A 14,252-nucleotide genomic window follows, 5' to 3' on the forward strand; every position below is an offset into this window, starting at 1 on the left:
GGAGGAACACAGCAGGCCAGGCAGCATCAGAGGAGCAGGAAAGCTGATGTTTTGGGTCGGGACCCTTCTTCAGAAATTCAGAAGGGTCCTGACCCAAAACGTCGACTTTCCTGCTCCTCTGATGCTGCCTGGCCTGCTGTGTTCCTCCAGCTCCACGCTGTGCGTTATCTCTGGAAGCTGAATGTTGCTTTACAAAATTCTATTGAAAAAGAATACTTACAGCTGGCAAGAGTGACTGCATGTTCTGATTGGAATCTGCTATTGTTGCCAGATAGACCAAATTTCTGTGAAGCACTTGCTGGTACCTACAGGAGGAAAGGAAGCAGTTTTATCAAAAGAATCGTGACCAAAGAATTAATTTCTGGTTCACTTTAAAGCTCTGAATCATCCGAGCAGTTTCCTGAACACACATGCAGACATGAAAGAGTCCCTGTTAAGGCATCACATCAGCTATGGGCACTGAGTCATAGAGTCATACAGCATGGAAACAGGCCCTTTGGCCCAAACTGGTCCATGCTGACCACTCAGCTAGTTGCAACGGCCTGCATTTGGTCCGTATCCCTCTAAACCCTTCCCCCATCCATGTACCTATCCAAGGTTGTGCACTCCAGAGATACAGTCAGATTTACAGTCCGGCACGGATTTACCACGAAGTCAAAAATGTTGCCTTTCAGATGACCAGTAAAAGCATTTAACCCTCCCCGCTTCACTTTTCAAGTGGGTGCATACATTTCCTTGGCCTCCGTTTTGAAGAGACTTTAACCAATAATATACCGACAAGACGAGGCCATTTGGCCCCTCGAGCCTGCTCCACCATTCAATCAGATGATGGCTGACCTGATTGTACCTCACCTCTACATTCCTGCGTATCTCCCAATAATCTTTCGGCAGAGGAGCTGATGACAGTCATTTTTAAAAACCTTTGCTTGTGGCAGCTTGCTTGTACAAATGGACGGCCATGCTCGTTACATCACAACAGTAACTGTGCGTTAAACATTCCTCGTTGTCTGCAAACTTTTTGGGCATGAACCAGGATTGTATCTAAGTGCCAGTTGATAGTTTCTTCATCGCAAGCTGGTTACCAAAGCTAAGCCTGACCCTGCCACTTGATGTCACATTTCCCAGGAGACATCAGCAACACAGGAGGCGGCCATTCAGGTCATCAGGTTGGTGCTGGCTCTCCGACAGAACGGTCCAGTTAGTCCAACTCTTCCAGTTCTTGTGAATGTTACCCCTTGAAGTATTTATCCAAATCCCTTATGAAAGAAAGCTATCAGATAAGGAAAGATATTATGTGATTGAAGGCAGTTTAAAGAAGGTTTACTAGGATGATCCCTGATTGGAGGGATTGTCTTATGAGCAAAGGGAAAACAAGTTGGGACTCTACTCAACGGAGGTTAGGAGAATGGGAGGTGTTCTCATTAAAGCATATCGGATTCTTAAGGGGCTTGACAGGGTAAATGCTGAGAGGGTGGTTCCCCTCATGGGAGAGTCTAGGACCAGAGGGCACAGTCTCAGAACAAAGGAACACCAATTTCAGACTGAGATGAGGATGAATTCCTTCACTCAGGGGGGTTGAGAGTCTGTGGAACTCCTTGCCACAGAGAGCTGTGGGGACAGAGTCCTCGTGTATATTTAAGGCCGAGATCAACAGATTCTTGATCAGTCGGGGAATCAGGGGAAAGGGCAGGTAAGTGGATGTGAGGAATATTGGATCAGCCATGATCCTATTGAGTGGCAGTGCATGCTCAAGGGGCTGAATGGCCGACTCCTATTTCTTATGGTCTTATGAAAGTTATTATAAACTCTGCTTCTACTGCCCTGTCAGGCAGTACATTCCAGGTCACTGCATCAAAACAATTGTTTTCAACCTCCCACCACCCTCCTTTTGATGAGCAACCAACCCTCCTGTTATTGGAAACTGCCAATGTTCCTCACAGACTCCACTCAAACCCTTTGAATGTCTTTATTAAAACTCTCCAAAGCGAGCCCGTCTACCTGCATTGTTATAGCCACACAGGGATACAGCAGTTACTCATTTCAACTTAGGGCCCCTCAAAGTCCGTCCTTAATTCCGACATTCCAGATCTTGCAAACAGGCTGCTGTGTGGAACTTTGAACGTTTATTATTCTACACAGAATGTTGGTGTCATTGGTTAGCCCATTCCTAATTACTCTGAAGAAGATGACGGTGAATTCAAGATGGCAGCTCAATTGAATCACTCACTGGTTAGACAATTTCAGAGAGCAGTTAAGAGTTAACTCCATTATTCTGGGTCTGGAGTCAGGTGTAGGCCAGACCAGGTTAGGATGGCATACGTTTCCTCCCTAGTGGACATTAGTGAACCAGACGGGTTTTGATGTTGACTGACAATGGTTTCATGGTTATTAGACTAGCTTTTTGAATTGAATTCAAAATTCACCATCTGCTGCGATGAGATTCGAACCCAGAATATTACAGCCTGGGGTTCTGTATTACAAAACCAATGCAATACTCTCCTCGCATTGTTTTCAGTACATGGACTTCCAAAACCAACGTCAATGCATTGGCACCTCAGTCACCAATGTCAGTTGGCACGTGTGGAATCTCATTGGAACATCCAAGTGGCTGCACAGCTAAGAGAGGGCACAAAGCTGTGTCATCACCACTACACTGTCTACACAGTCTGGTCAATGACCCAGACTGCACAGGGGATTGGGTGGGGTATTGTCAGTGTTCACTGTCATAGGCTTTGAACGGTGACTTGGGTGCACAGAACCTGAGCATTGCAAAAACAGCGACGTGTTGCTGAACCTTTCTGTCTTGCACTCATCAGGACCAATGCAAGAATGCCAAATTTTAAACCATCATTACAATTCATACTGCAGGGAAGAAGGGGTGTTGAACAGGACTAGACAGCGTAATTGCAGGAAGGATGTTCCCGATGACCGGGGAGTTCAGAACCAGGGAGTCACAGTCCGAGGATACAGGGTCAACTGTTTAGGACTGAGACGAGGAGAAATGTCTTCACCCAGAGAGTGGGAGCCTGTGGAATTCTCTCTGACAGAAAGTAGTTGAGGCCAAAACATTGAATGTTTTCAAGAAGGCGTTAGATAAAGTTCTTAGGGCTAAAGGGATCAATGGGTATGGAGAGAAAGTAAAAATCAAGTTGTATGATCGGCCATGATCAAATTGAATGGTGGAGCAGGCTTAAAGGACTGAATGGCCTATTTTCTACGTTTCTATGAAAGTTGGCGAATTAATTGTGATCGGTTAATGCCGTTGCTATGGAGAAAACAGAGGCAAACTATAGGCTTCTCAAGCTACCGGCCAATTCAAAAATGGGGCAAGGCCTTTTTTCTTCCCCCCTTTATTCATTCACAGGATGAGGGCATCGCTGGCTAGGTAGCATTTATTGCCCATCCCTAATTGCCCACGGGGCGGTCAAGAATCAACCACATTACTGTGGGTCTGGAGTCACATGTAGGCCAGACCAGGTAAGGATAGCAGTTTCCTTCCCTAAAGGACATTAGTGAACCAGATGGGTTTTTCCGACAATGGATTCATGGTCATCATTAGACTCTTAATTCCAGATATTTATTGAATTCAAATTCCACCATCGGCCGTGGCGGGATTCAAACCCGGGTCCCCAGGACATTATCTGGGGATCTGGATTAACGGTCCAGTGATAATACCACTAGGCCATCGCCTCCCCTGAACCTATCCCAGCAACTTTGCAAATGAAAGTAATAGTTACAGCACACAAACACCCAATCAGCCTAGTCTGAGAGAGCAAAGCACACTCTCATACAAATTCCCTGCAAATTTCTCCTCTTCAGATAGGCATCATAAATAATTCAAAATAATTCTTAAAGTTTTTCCATGATATTTCAGCTTCATCACTCCACGTTCTCTAGTCTCAAGTATTTTCTTGAAAAGTTTGTAAATAAAAGATTTGAATCATCTGAGCACTTCATTGCTTGACTGACTGTCTGTGGGAATCCTTTAACGTGATTGGCTGCAGGCAGCTTGCTGACATCACCGCAGCTGCACACTGGCAATGCCCCCACCAAGAACACAGTGATCCACTGCATGAAGAGAAGGTTGTGGTTTCCCACCCAAGTGGTCTGTTGGATCTTTCAGTCTGGCTTCTTTGAGACTGTGGGTGAACTACAACCCTTCACTGTTAACCTTACATTCCAGGCCACTCACTCTCTCTCTGTTGGATTTGGCAGAGCTGATTTTATTCTTTTATTTTTTGTTTGAAACGAGAGATAGAAACATGACAGAGAATGTGTTTTGTCCTTGTGATGGAGCATCGAGGGAACAAGTTACACTTTAGCTCATGAACCCTCAGGTCCTTAGTACCAGATGAGCAATTGCAAGCGGGACTCTATGTGGGAGCTGTGACTAATGGTCAGATTGCTGAAGATGACTCAAAATCTTGAAAGGTCAGCCACAATTTGTTGACAGACTTAAAGCACTAAGTATCTCTTTAGAACATGCTGAATTTCATCAGGTTTTCCGAGTGTGAGATGACAAAGGGAACTTATTCAAGTTTTTGAGAGACCTGGGGTGGAGTAGAATGAAAGGTGATCAATCATGCCTCGATAAAGACCTCTACTATTTTTCAATAGTAGTTAATTTTTACTTCTATTTTTCAGTAGGAGTTAAATGCATAATTCTCAAACCTCAACAAAATAAGGAGTGCAAAATAAGATGCTATAATTTGAGTGTAATTCATAAATGCAATAAAGAACACAGTGGAAAGCTGTGGAAACCCAGCTAGGTGAGAATGTGGAACGTGATTGAGGTGAATCATATTTATGCACTGAAAGGGGGTGTTAGATAAATGAGAGAGAAAGGGATGGAAGTTAGACACGGCATTTTAACAGCACACGTGTCATAACATTCAAGGCTATTGGCTTTATACAGGAAAGTGAGACTAGTGTAGGTTGCAGTACAAACTTGATGGGCCAAAAGGCCCTTTCTGTACTGTATGATTACATGGCTGTAAGTTGTGAAGAGGGTATAAGGAAGTTACAAAGGGATACAGATGGATTGATTGGGCAAAGATGTGGTAAATAGATGAAATTGCCCTGTTTGGCACGAAGAATAATAAAAAAAAGGCACATTCTATAAATGGGGAGAGATTACAGAATTTTGATTTAGGCTGAAGGGGAGAGGTTTAGTTCCCTATGGCCTATATGTTCCTTTACCACATGGTTACTGATTAACTGCATCTCATCACTCATTCTGTTCTCTGGTGGTCTCTCAGACTTACTGCTCCTAAGAAATTGTTTCAGATCATAGAATCTCTAGAGTGTGGAAGCAGGCCATTCAGCCCATCGAGTCCACACAGCTCCCCCCGCACCGAAGAGCATTCCACTCTATCTCTGTAACCCTGCATTTCCCATGGGCAATCCACCTAACCTGCACATCTTTGGGCTGTGGGAGGAAACCGGATCGCCCAGAGGAAACCCACACAGACACAGGGAGAACGTCTGTGTGGAGTTTGCATAATCACCGAAAGGTGGGATCGAACCCGGATCCCTGGCGCCTTGAGGCAGCGGTGCTAACCACTGAGCCACCGTGCTGCCCATGGTGCATCCCACAAACACATTGTTCAGGCTACCTTTGCCAATCTAGTTCACCCAACTTGTACTGCAGTTGTCATGAAGAACTTGAAACTGTGTGCCTTTCCTGCTTACCGCTATTTGTTCATTCCTGTTCTACATGTGTCTGGGAGCCTGTAAACTCCTAGTTGACCTGTTACTTTTCCTGTTTCTCATTTCTACCCAAATTGATTCTACATCTTTCCATTTGAATCTCTCACACTCACTCACTCACGACATCCTTAATTAACAGTGCTACCTCATCAATTCTTCCTAACTTCCCATCATTTCAACATATCAAACATCCCTCTACATTCAAGCCCCAGCCTTGGAAACACTGCAATCTTGTCTCTCTGATGGCTATCAGGCCATACAAAGTTCTGAAGAGGAGACACACCTGACTGGAAGCTGCCAGACCTACTGAGTTTCTCCAGCAATTTCTGTTTTTAAAACAAAGTTATCTGGGCCAACAATTTATCGGCTTGGTTACGAATGCCACATGCATTCAGGTAGGGGGCCTCAAATACGGCTCTTTTACCAGTTTTGCAATCTCTAGCCTCATTTCTTGCCACATCCTCGACTTGCAACCTCTCTCCCGTCCCATAGTGATCATTGGTGAAAACTTTGGCCTGTTCTATTAGATTTACCACATGATCCCCTCCACCTCCCACAACCCAATCATTCAGCTTCGGGGAAGGGGATTATCCACGTCACAACAGAACAGCAGTTCTTTTAAACAAGTTTTTAAACAATATTTTCACTCTGCTCCAAACACTTCAGCATCCCATACCATTCAAATCTGAAGCAACGACCTTGAAGCACAATAGTAAGCGACAACTGAACTTTAATGACATGCTGGTGTTAATAATACAGCAGGTCCACAGTAAAAACTCAATAACACACACCCCGAAACAAGGAACACAGCTGATGAAATATTTTAATACTATAAATGTGTAAAGTCACAGGGCTGATTGGAAAAGATCACAAAATACAAATTCAGTGAGAAGTGAAAGGGAAAGAAAAACAAATCTCAAATACAAAGCAAGAAGGAAAACTACCTAAGTCTGAGAATGCAAGGTTGCATTCTGCTACATGACACGCTGGTAACCTTCCAGAAAATCATTAATCTGTAAAATGCCGAAAGTAAAAGGGCGGCACAGTGGCTCAGTGGTTAGCACTGCTGCCTCACAGCACCAGGGACCCAGGTTCAATTCCACCCTCGAGCGACTGTCTGTGTGGAGTTTGCACATTCTCCGTGTCTGCGTGGGTTTCCTCCGGGTGCTCTGGTTACCTCCCACAGTCCAAAGATGGATCGGCCGTGCCTACACATCCAGGAATGTGTAGGATAGGTGAGTTAGCCGTGGGAAATAGAGCTACAGGAATAGGCTTACGGGGGTGCGTCTGGGTAGGATGCTGTTCAGAGGGTCAGTGTAGACTTGATGGGCTGAGTTTGTAGGGATTCTATGATAAAATAAAATGTGGGGTGGGAGGGAGAATGTCGGGGGATGGGGAGACAATTTTTCTGACAGTATCATTACAACCACTTCCTGGCCGGCATCTCAGGATTTTATCTTAATTCACTCAAGGGTGTTGCAAAGCCCATATTTACAGCTCACCCTCCAGTTAAGTGGCTTGCTTGATCTTTTCAGAAAGTGGCTAAGAGTCGACCACATTGCTGTGGGTCTGGAGTCACACGTACACCCGATCGGGTAAACACGGCAGCATTTTCACAACCAATTGATAATACTATCGTGATCACCAGCACTGAGACCAGCTTTTAAAAGCCGGACGGTTTGAATCAATTGAATTTAATTAAATCTGCCAGTCATTGCAATCAAAATTGTGAAAAAAAGGCTTCTGGGTTCTCAGTTCAGCAACCATAAGACATAGAGAAGTAGGTCATTCAGCCCATCGAATCTGCTCCACCATTCAGCGAGATCACAGCAGATCTGATAATCCTCAACTCCACTTTCCTGCCTTTTCCCCATAACCCTCTATTCCCCTCACTGATTAAAAATCTGTCTGTCTCAGCCTTGAATATATTTAATGACCCAGGCCTCTGCGATAAAGAAATCCATAGATTCACTCTTCTCAGAGAAGAAATTCCTCATTTCTGTCCTAAATATGCAACTCCTTACTCTGAGATAATGTCGTCTGGTCCTTGCTAAAGTTTCCAAGAACAGAAAGTTGCAAATCACTACCACAATTAAATAGCGAAAGGAAGTGATGGAGAGGCTGGGTTGAGAGAGGCTGGTGACTGAGGTGTAAAAAGATTGTCAAACATGTTCTTAAAATTCACAGAGTACCGCATTAAAAGCTGGTTAACAGAATCAGGGTCTATGGAGGATCCATAACTGACTGGATAAAAATACACTGGATGCAAGGACAGAAAGCTGTGATTTGTGGTAGATGACTGTTTTGTGGACTGGAGGATGTCAGACAGTGCTATTTCCAAAGGATCAGTAAGAGGTCAGCTGCTTTTTGTAATTGATGTCAACAATCTTGGAAGACAGGACAAAATGCCAAACTTCTCTGATACCACCAAAGTTGGAGAAGGGGCAAATAGTGGGGATGAAATGAAGTGTCAGCACCAGGCTGGCACAGCAGTGGCAGGTGGCATTATTTGGGTGTGAGGTGAAGCATTGGGCAGAAGGGATGGGCAAAGGTAACATTGCCTGCACGGCACAGTCATGGACAGAGTACGCAGGGAGAGGGCCCATGCCTACTGGGCTTGGAGATGGGCAGAATGTTTTGAGCGAGAGTCGCGAGCAAAGTATATGCCTAACAAGCAGAAGCACAAAACGCAAAAGTAGGGAAAACACAGCGAACCTTTAGAATGCATCTGCTCCTATGATGCTGCTTGGCCTGCTGTGTTCATCCAGCCCTGCACCTTGTTGTCTCAGATTCTCCAGCATCTGCAGTTCCTACTATCTCTGAACCTTTAGAATGTTCTGGTTTAGTCCCAGCTGGAGTATTGTGTCCCATTCTGACCACCATACTTCAGGAAGGATGTGATAACTTTCAAGGTGGTGAGGAGGAGAATGGTTCCATGGACGAGGGATTTTTATGACAGAGTTAGTTTGGAGACTTGAGGGTTGCTTACCTTAGAAGCATGGATACACAGAAAATAAAAGCAGGAGTAGGCCATTCAGTCCATTCTATCTCTACGCCATACTCCTGTGCTCTGCCCATGTTCCATGACACATTTAGCCTCCAGAAATCTATTTCTTTCTCAAACACACTCAATGACAGGAGCTCCACAGCCTCCAATGTTAGAGAATTCCACACGTTCTCCACCTTCAGTGAAGATTTATCTCTTCACCTCAGTCCAAATCGGCTTACCATGTATCCTGAGATTATGACTCAGGTTCTGAACTTCTTGCTGCAAAGGAGGTTAAGGGGAGATTTGATCGATGTGGACCATGTTATGACGGGTTCAGATTTGAATATTTATATTCACTCAAAATGAGTACATCGCTGGCTGGGCCAGCATTTATTGCCCATCCCTAGTTGCCCTTGAGAAGTTGGTGGTGAGCTTTTTCAGTATCTGAGGAGTTACAAATGGTGCTGAACACTGTACAATTATTGGTGAACATCCCCATTTCTGACTTTATGGTGGAGGGAAGGTCATTGATGAAGCAGCTGAAGATGGTTGGGCCTAGGACACTACCCTGAGTAATTCCTGCAGAGATGTGCTGGAGCTGAGATGACTGACCTCCAACAACCACAACCACCTTCCTTTGTGTCAGGTATGACTCCAACCAGCGGAGAGTTTGCCCCCTGATACCCATTGATTCCAGTTTTGCTAGGGCTCCTTGATGCCACACTCTGTCAAATGCAGCCTTGATGTCAAGGGCTGTCACTCTCACCTCACCTCACCTCTGGAATTCAGCTCTTTTGTCCACGTTTGAACCAAGGCTGTAATGAGGTCAGGAGCTGACTGGCGCAGTCCCACCAATGCCTTGTACAGTCGCAGCAATCTCTCCATGCCTTTATACATCATTCCTTTGGCAAAAATGCCAAAATTCCATTTGTCTTCTCTGGAATCATGCAAAGGTGGGTTTTTTTTTTAAAAAAATGTTTACGCACAAGCATTGGCAGGAACTTATTCGAAGGCCTCAGAGGAATACAATCCAGGACAATACAGCACTCCCTCAGGACTGGCACAATGGAGTGAGAGCCTCCGTTTTCATGTTTGAATTATAAAGGATATACATGCAGAGCATTTAGAAATAAATATGATCAAGCAAAGTCAGCCTGGCTTCAGGAAGGGAAAATCATACCTAACAAATTTACTACAATTCTTTCAGGAGGTAATGAGCAGGATAGATAAAGGGGAACAGGTAGACATAATATATTTGAATTTCTAAAAGATATTTGTTAAGATACTGCAAATCAGGCTTCAAATAACAGCAGCATTTCCTTGTATTTTGTTTCGAACTGCAAGAGCTTCCACAGACCATGCAATAGCAGTGACTTCTAGAAGGGGAGGTCCATGCCACGATTGGTATGTGCAGAATCAAAAGGTGTGTGTGCGTGCGTGCCTGTTGCCACACAGCTTCGAGGGGATGTTGGGTAACAGCCCGTGGCATGGGAGGTAGTATATGCGCATATATAGGGCAATAGCCAACTCATCAAAGAGAGTTGGGATAATGAGAGCATTTTCAGGATGGCAACCTTCCCTTGTTGCTAGCAAACTGGCTGTCTGAGGCCTCATGAGGAATGCATAAAACTCTTGTCATTCCTTTTTCTTGCTATTAGTTTCTGTGTTTTAGCTTTTTCCTTGTTCTATTACATCATGACTGACAGCTTAGCAGATAACTAGAGTGTCAAATTGTTGCTGCAAGAAAGTCCTTCAAATTCAGACTGAGGACCAGCCTGAGATTTCATAAACTATAAACCATATACTGATAAATAGGACTTCAGTGTTAAAAGTAGGAAGTAGTCTATTATAACACGCAGGCAGAAATGTACATATGGTAACTTCAGTCGAAGCACTCCTATTAAGTATTTTACATTTTTACTGTTTCTGGTTTCCCACTAATTAGTGTAATGTGAGTTTCCAATCTAGATTGAGTTAGGTAAACCTCTGTGTCACAGGGACCAATGCCGGAGTCATAACTCTTTAGAATATATAATTAATCATTTGTATGAGGAAAGTGAATTTCTCGTAGCCAAGTTTCTGGATGACACAAAAATAGGTCAGGAGGCAAGTCATACAAAAGTCTGCAGAGAGATATAGAGAAGTTAAGTCAGAGGACAAAACTTGGCAGATGGATTATAAAATGTGGGAAAATGTGAGGTCATGGACTTTGGCAGGAAGAAGAGAGGAGCTAAATATTATTTAAATGGATAAAGACTGCAGAAAGCTATGGGTCAGAGGGATTTGAGAGTCCTTATGCATAAATCACAAAAAACTAGTATCCAAATTCAGCAGGTAGTAAGGAAGGCAAGTCAAATACAATACAAGGCACTAGTCAGACCACAACTGGAATACTGTGATCAGTTTTGGCCCCCTTATCTAAAAGAAGCTATGCTGCCATTAGATTCAAAGTTCACTCGGTTGCTACTAGGTATGGACTGACTGTCTGATGAGGAGAGGTTGAACAGGTTGGGCCTGTACTCACTAGAGTTTAAAAGAATGAGAGGGGACCTTACTGAAACATACTCGATTCTGTAAGTGGTGACTTATAAACTTTTCACGGTACTCAGTTGAACACATGTAATAATAAAGGTAATTCACTTCTTAGAGGACATGATAAAGTAGATATGTAAAGCTCATTTCCCCCTGTGGGAGAGTCTGGGACCAGGATCTCAGAAGAAGGGATCATACATTTAAAACAGAGACAAGGAGGAATTTCTTCTCTCAGAGGGGGATGAATCTGTGGGATTGTTTACCGCAGAGGGACCGTCACAGCTAGGTCAGGGGTTACAAAGAGTTATTCCCACACCATCTGAGATCACCATGAAGGTCCTACCATTTTGACTTTGTCCCCTCAGGTGAAACACACCACCAGTCATTTCTCTATAAGGAGAGAGCAGCCCTATGGTTGTCCGAGACTATGGTGACTTCACGTTCAGGGAACAGTTAGCTCAGCTAGTTGGAAGGCTGGTTTGCAATCCAGAGTGACACCAACAGCAGGGGTTCAACTCCCGCACCAGCCGAGGTTACCAAGAAGCACTCACCTTCTGAACCTCTCCCCTCGCCTGAGGCGTGGTGACCCTCCGGTTAAACCACCACCAGCATTCTCTCTCTCTCTCTCTATATAACATGAGAGCAGCCCTACAGTCCAGCAGGAGTATGGCGACTTTGCCTTTATCAAGGTGGGAGAGCAGACCCCAGCTGGGCACAGGCAGAACTTCCTAGCTCCTCTTCCATGGTGTACCCAGTGGATCTCTCACATTGGCAGAGTGGGCACTGGTGGCCTTGGGGTTGGGCCTCATTCAAAGCATGGCACCTCCAACAGGGCAGCACTGCCTCTGTCCCTGACCTCAAAGGCAGGCACGGTTGATGGACTGGAGTTAGCCAAGATTGGGCGCTCACATACCGGTCCCACAACCCTCTGAATCTACTTCCACCTTCAAGGAGGCTGCTAGTCTGTCACATCATCATAGGGGCTCTGCGCCAAGTTGCAAACCTCCCTTTTGCTGTCTAACCTGCAGCATTCTGTTTTAATCCTGAACAATCTGTATTATTCAACCCCCACGCTGATTGTATAATGAAAAGGTCCATGGAATAGGACACAATAAACTGGCATTGTTCAAGTCCTCCCTGATCTGACTGATGGAAGGAGAGCTCAGCATTAAGTGCCAAATCCTGGCAGATTACACATGCCATGACGCTTAAAGCAACTGCAATCACTTATTTTTTGACTGGGCTTACATCAGCACATCCTTCAGTCAATCATAGAACAGGTCTCAAACCTGTCAGAGTCTGGAAATTTGGCAAAGAGAGGGAAGAACACTGATACAAACAACAAGGAAGAATTAACCTGCATTCATATAGTAGCTTTCCATCACCTCAAGACATCCCAAAATGCTGTACAGCTGAAACATGGAACATAGGGGCAGGAATAGGCCACTCAGCCCTTCAAGCCTGCTCCGTCATTCAACATGATCTGGCTGACCATCCAACTCAGTTCCCTGTTCCTGCTTTCTCCCCCATACCCTTTGATATATTTAGCCCAAAGAACTTATTTAACTCCTTCCAAAGATGATCTCTAGGAAAGTGGGTGCTACAAATGTTGGCTCAACGATTGAAGGAGCAGGCTTGAGAAACCAAATGGTCTTCTCTTGTTCCTATTTCTTACAGTCTTCTTGAAAACATTCAATGTTTTGGTCTCAATCATTTTCTGTGGCAGAGAATTCCACAGGCTCCCCACTCTCTGGGTGAAGACATTTCTCCTCATCTCAGTCCTAAATGGCCCACTCTGTATCCGTAGATGTGAGCCCCTCGTTCTGGACTCACTGGTCATGAAGCACCCTGCTAAATGTGGGGACCATTGTAATGCAGCGTAATGTAGCTGCAATGTAGGGAACAGGAAAGCCTTTTTTTTTTACACAGCAAGACCCCACTGACAACAATGCAACTTGTGGAAAAAAAAGAGTGATGTTAATAAGGAACAAAAAACATGGCCATGACACCAGTGAGAAATTCCCGATTATTCTTCCATGTCACACCAGGGGACCTTTCACATCCAGCTGAAAACATAACAGTTGCCTTGATTTTACTCAGCCCCATCTAAATATCAGCCCGTCCAACAGGGTGGCACTGCCACAGTACTGTGCCAGGGCTGGCGAGGGAGCTCTGTCAGCCTGGGCCGGGGACCCCATATTGGGAGCCACCATCTTTCTGACTCAGCATGAACATAGCACTGTAAGTGACACCTTCCCACAGGCTGTCTAATACAACGACAGTTTCTAAAATTAGACCCAAGAGCTGGAACACTAATCATTCTCCTTAACTGCAGTAAAATTTCCATTCAGTACCTGCGACACTAGCTGTGGAATTCTGTACGTTTGGAGCCCTGCTTGGCATGTCAAGATTACAACATTTTGTCTCCAAGAAAACATACAATCACCAGAGAGGATTTCTCAAGAGTTAAGGTTATAGAGTTACCCAGCAGGACAGATCCTAAACAAACACTGTTAAAGGGAAATACTAGCTATTTTTCACCTTGCCCTCATCAGGACCTACGCAAGACTGCCAAGTTTTAAACCATTACAACAATTTAGACTGCAGGAGAAAAGATAAGTAAGCCACAAACCCAGACTCAGAAATGTGCTCTCTGAAATATTCGCTCAAGGGCAACTGGGGGCAGACAACAAATGCTTACATTGCCAGTGATGCCCACATCCCATGAGCAAACTAAAAAACTTCTGTCATTGTACATCAACATGCACAAGTACTTCTTCAAAATCTAGCACAGACACAGTGGACTGAGTGGCCTCCTTCTGAGCTGGAAACTTTCCATGATTCTATTTCTGCCAAGATAAGGAAGGGAGTAGGAGCCGGAGGAGGTGACAGAGACAGGGAGGGGGAGTGGGGGCCGGTGGAGGTGACAGAGACAGGGAGGGGGAGTGGGGGCCGGAGGAGGTGACAGAGACAGGGAGGGGGAGTGGGGGCCGGAGGAGGTGACAGAGACAGGGAGGGGGAG

General features: G+C 44.8%; 1 protein-coding gene across 3 annotated transcripts in view; it reads right to left on the bottom strand.

Moving 5' to 3' along the window:
• ss18 (SS18 subunit of BAF chromatin remodeling complex) overlaps positions 1-14,252 on the bottom strand; it is a 58,245-nt gene that overhangs the window by 31,619 nt on the left and 12,374 nt on the right. For all 3 annotated transcript variants that reach the window (XM_048596233.1, XM_048596232.1, XM_048596234.1), the window contains exon 3: positions 221-305. In XM_048596233.1, coding sequence (XP_048452190.1) covers positions 221-305 — 85 coding nt within the window. The remainder of the gene's footprint in view (positions 1-220; positions 306-14,252) is intronic.

This window comes from Rhincodon typus, chromosome 4 (assembly GCF_021869965.1).
Source record: "Rhincodon typus isolate 14 chromosome 4, sRhiTyp1.1, whole genome shotgun sequence".
NCBI lineage: Eukaryota > Metazoa > Chordata > Chondrichthyes > Orectolobiformes > Rhincodontidae > Rhincodon > Rhincodon typus.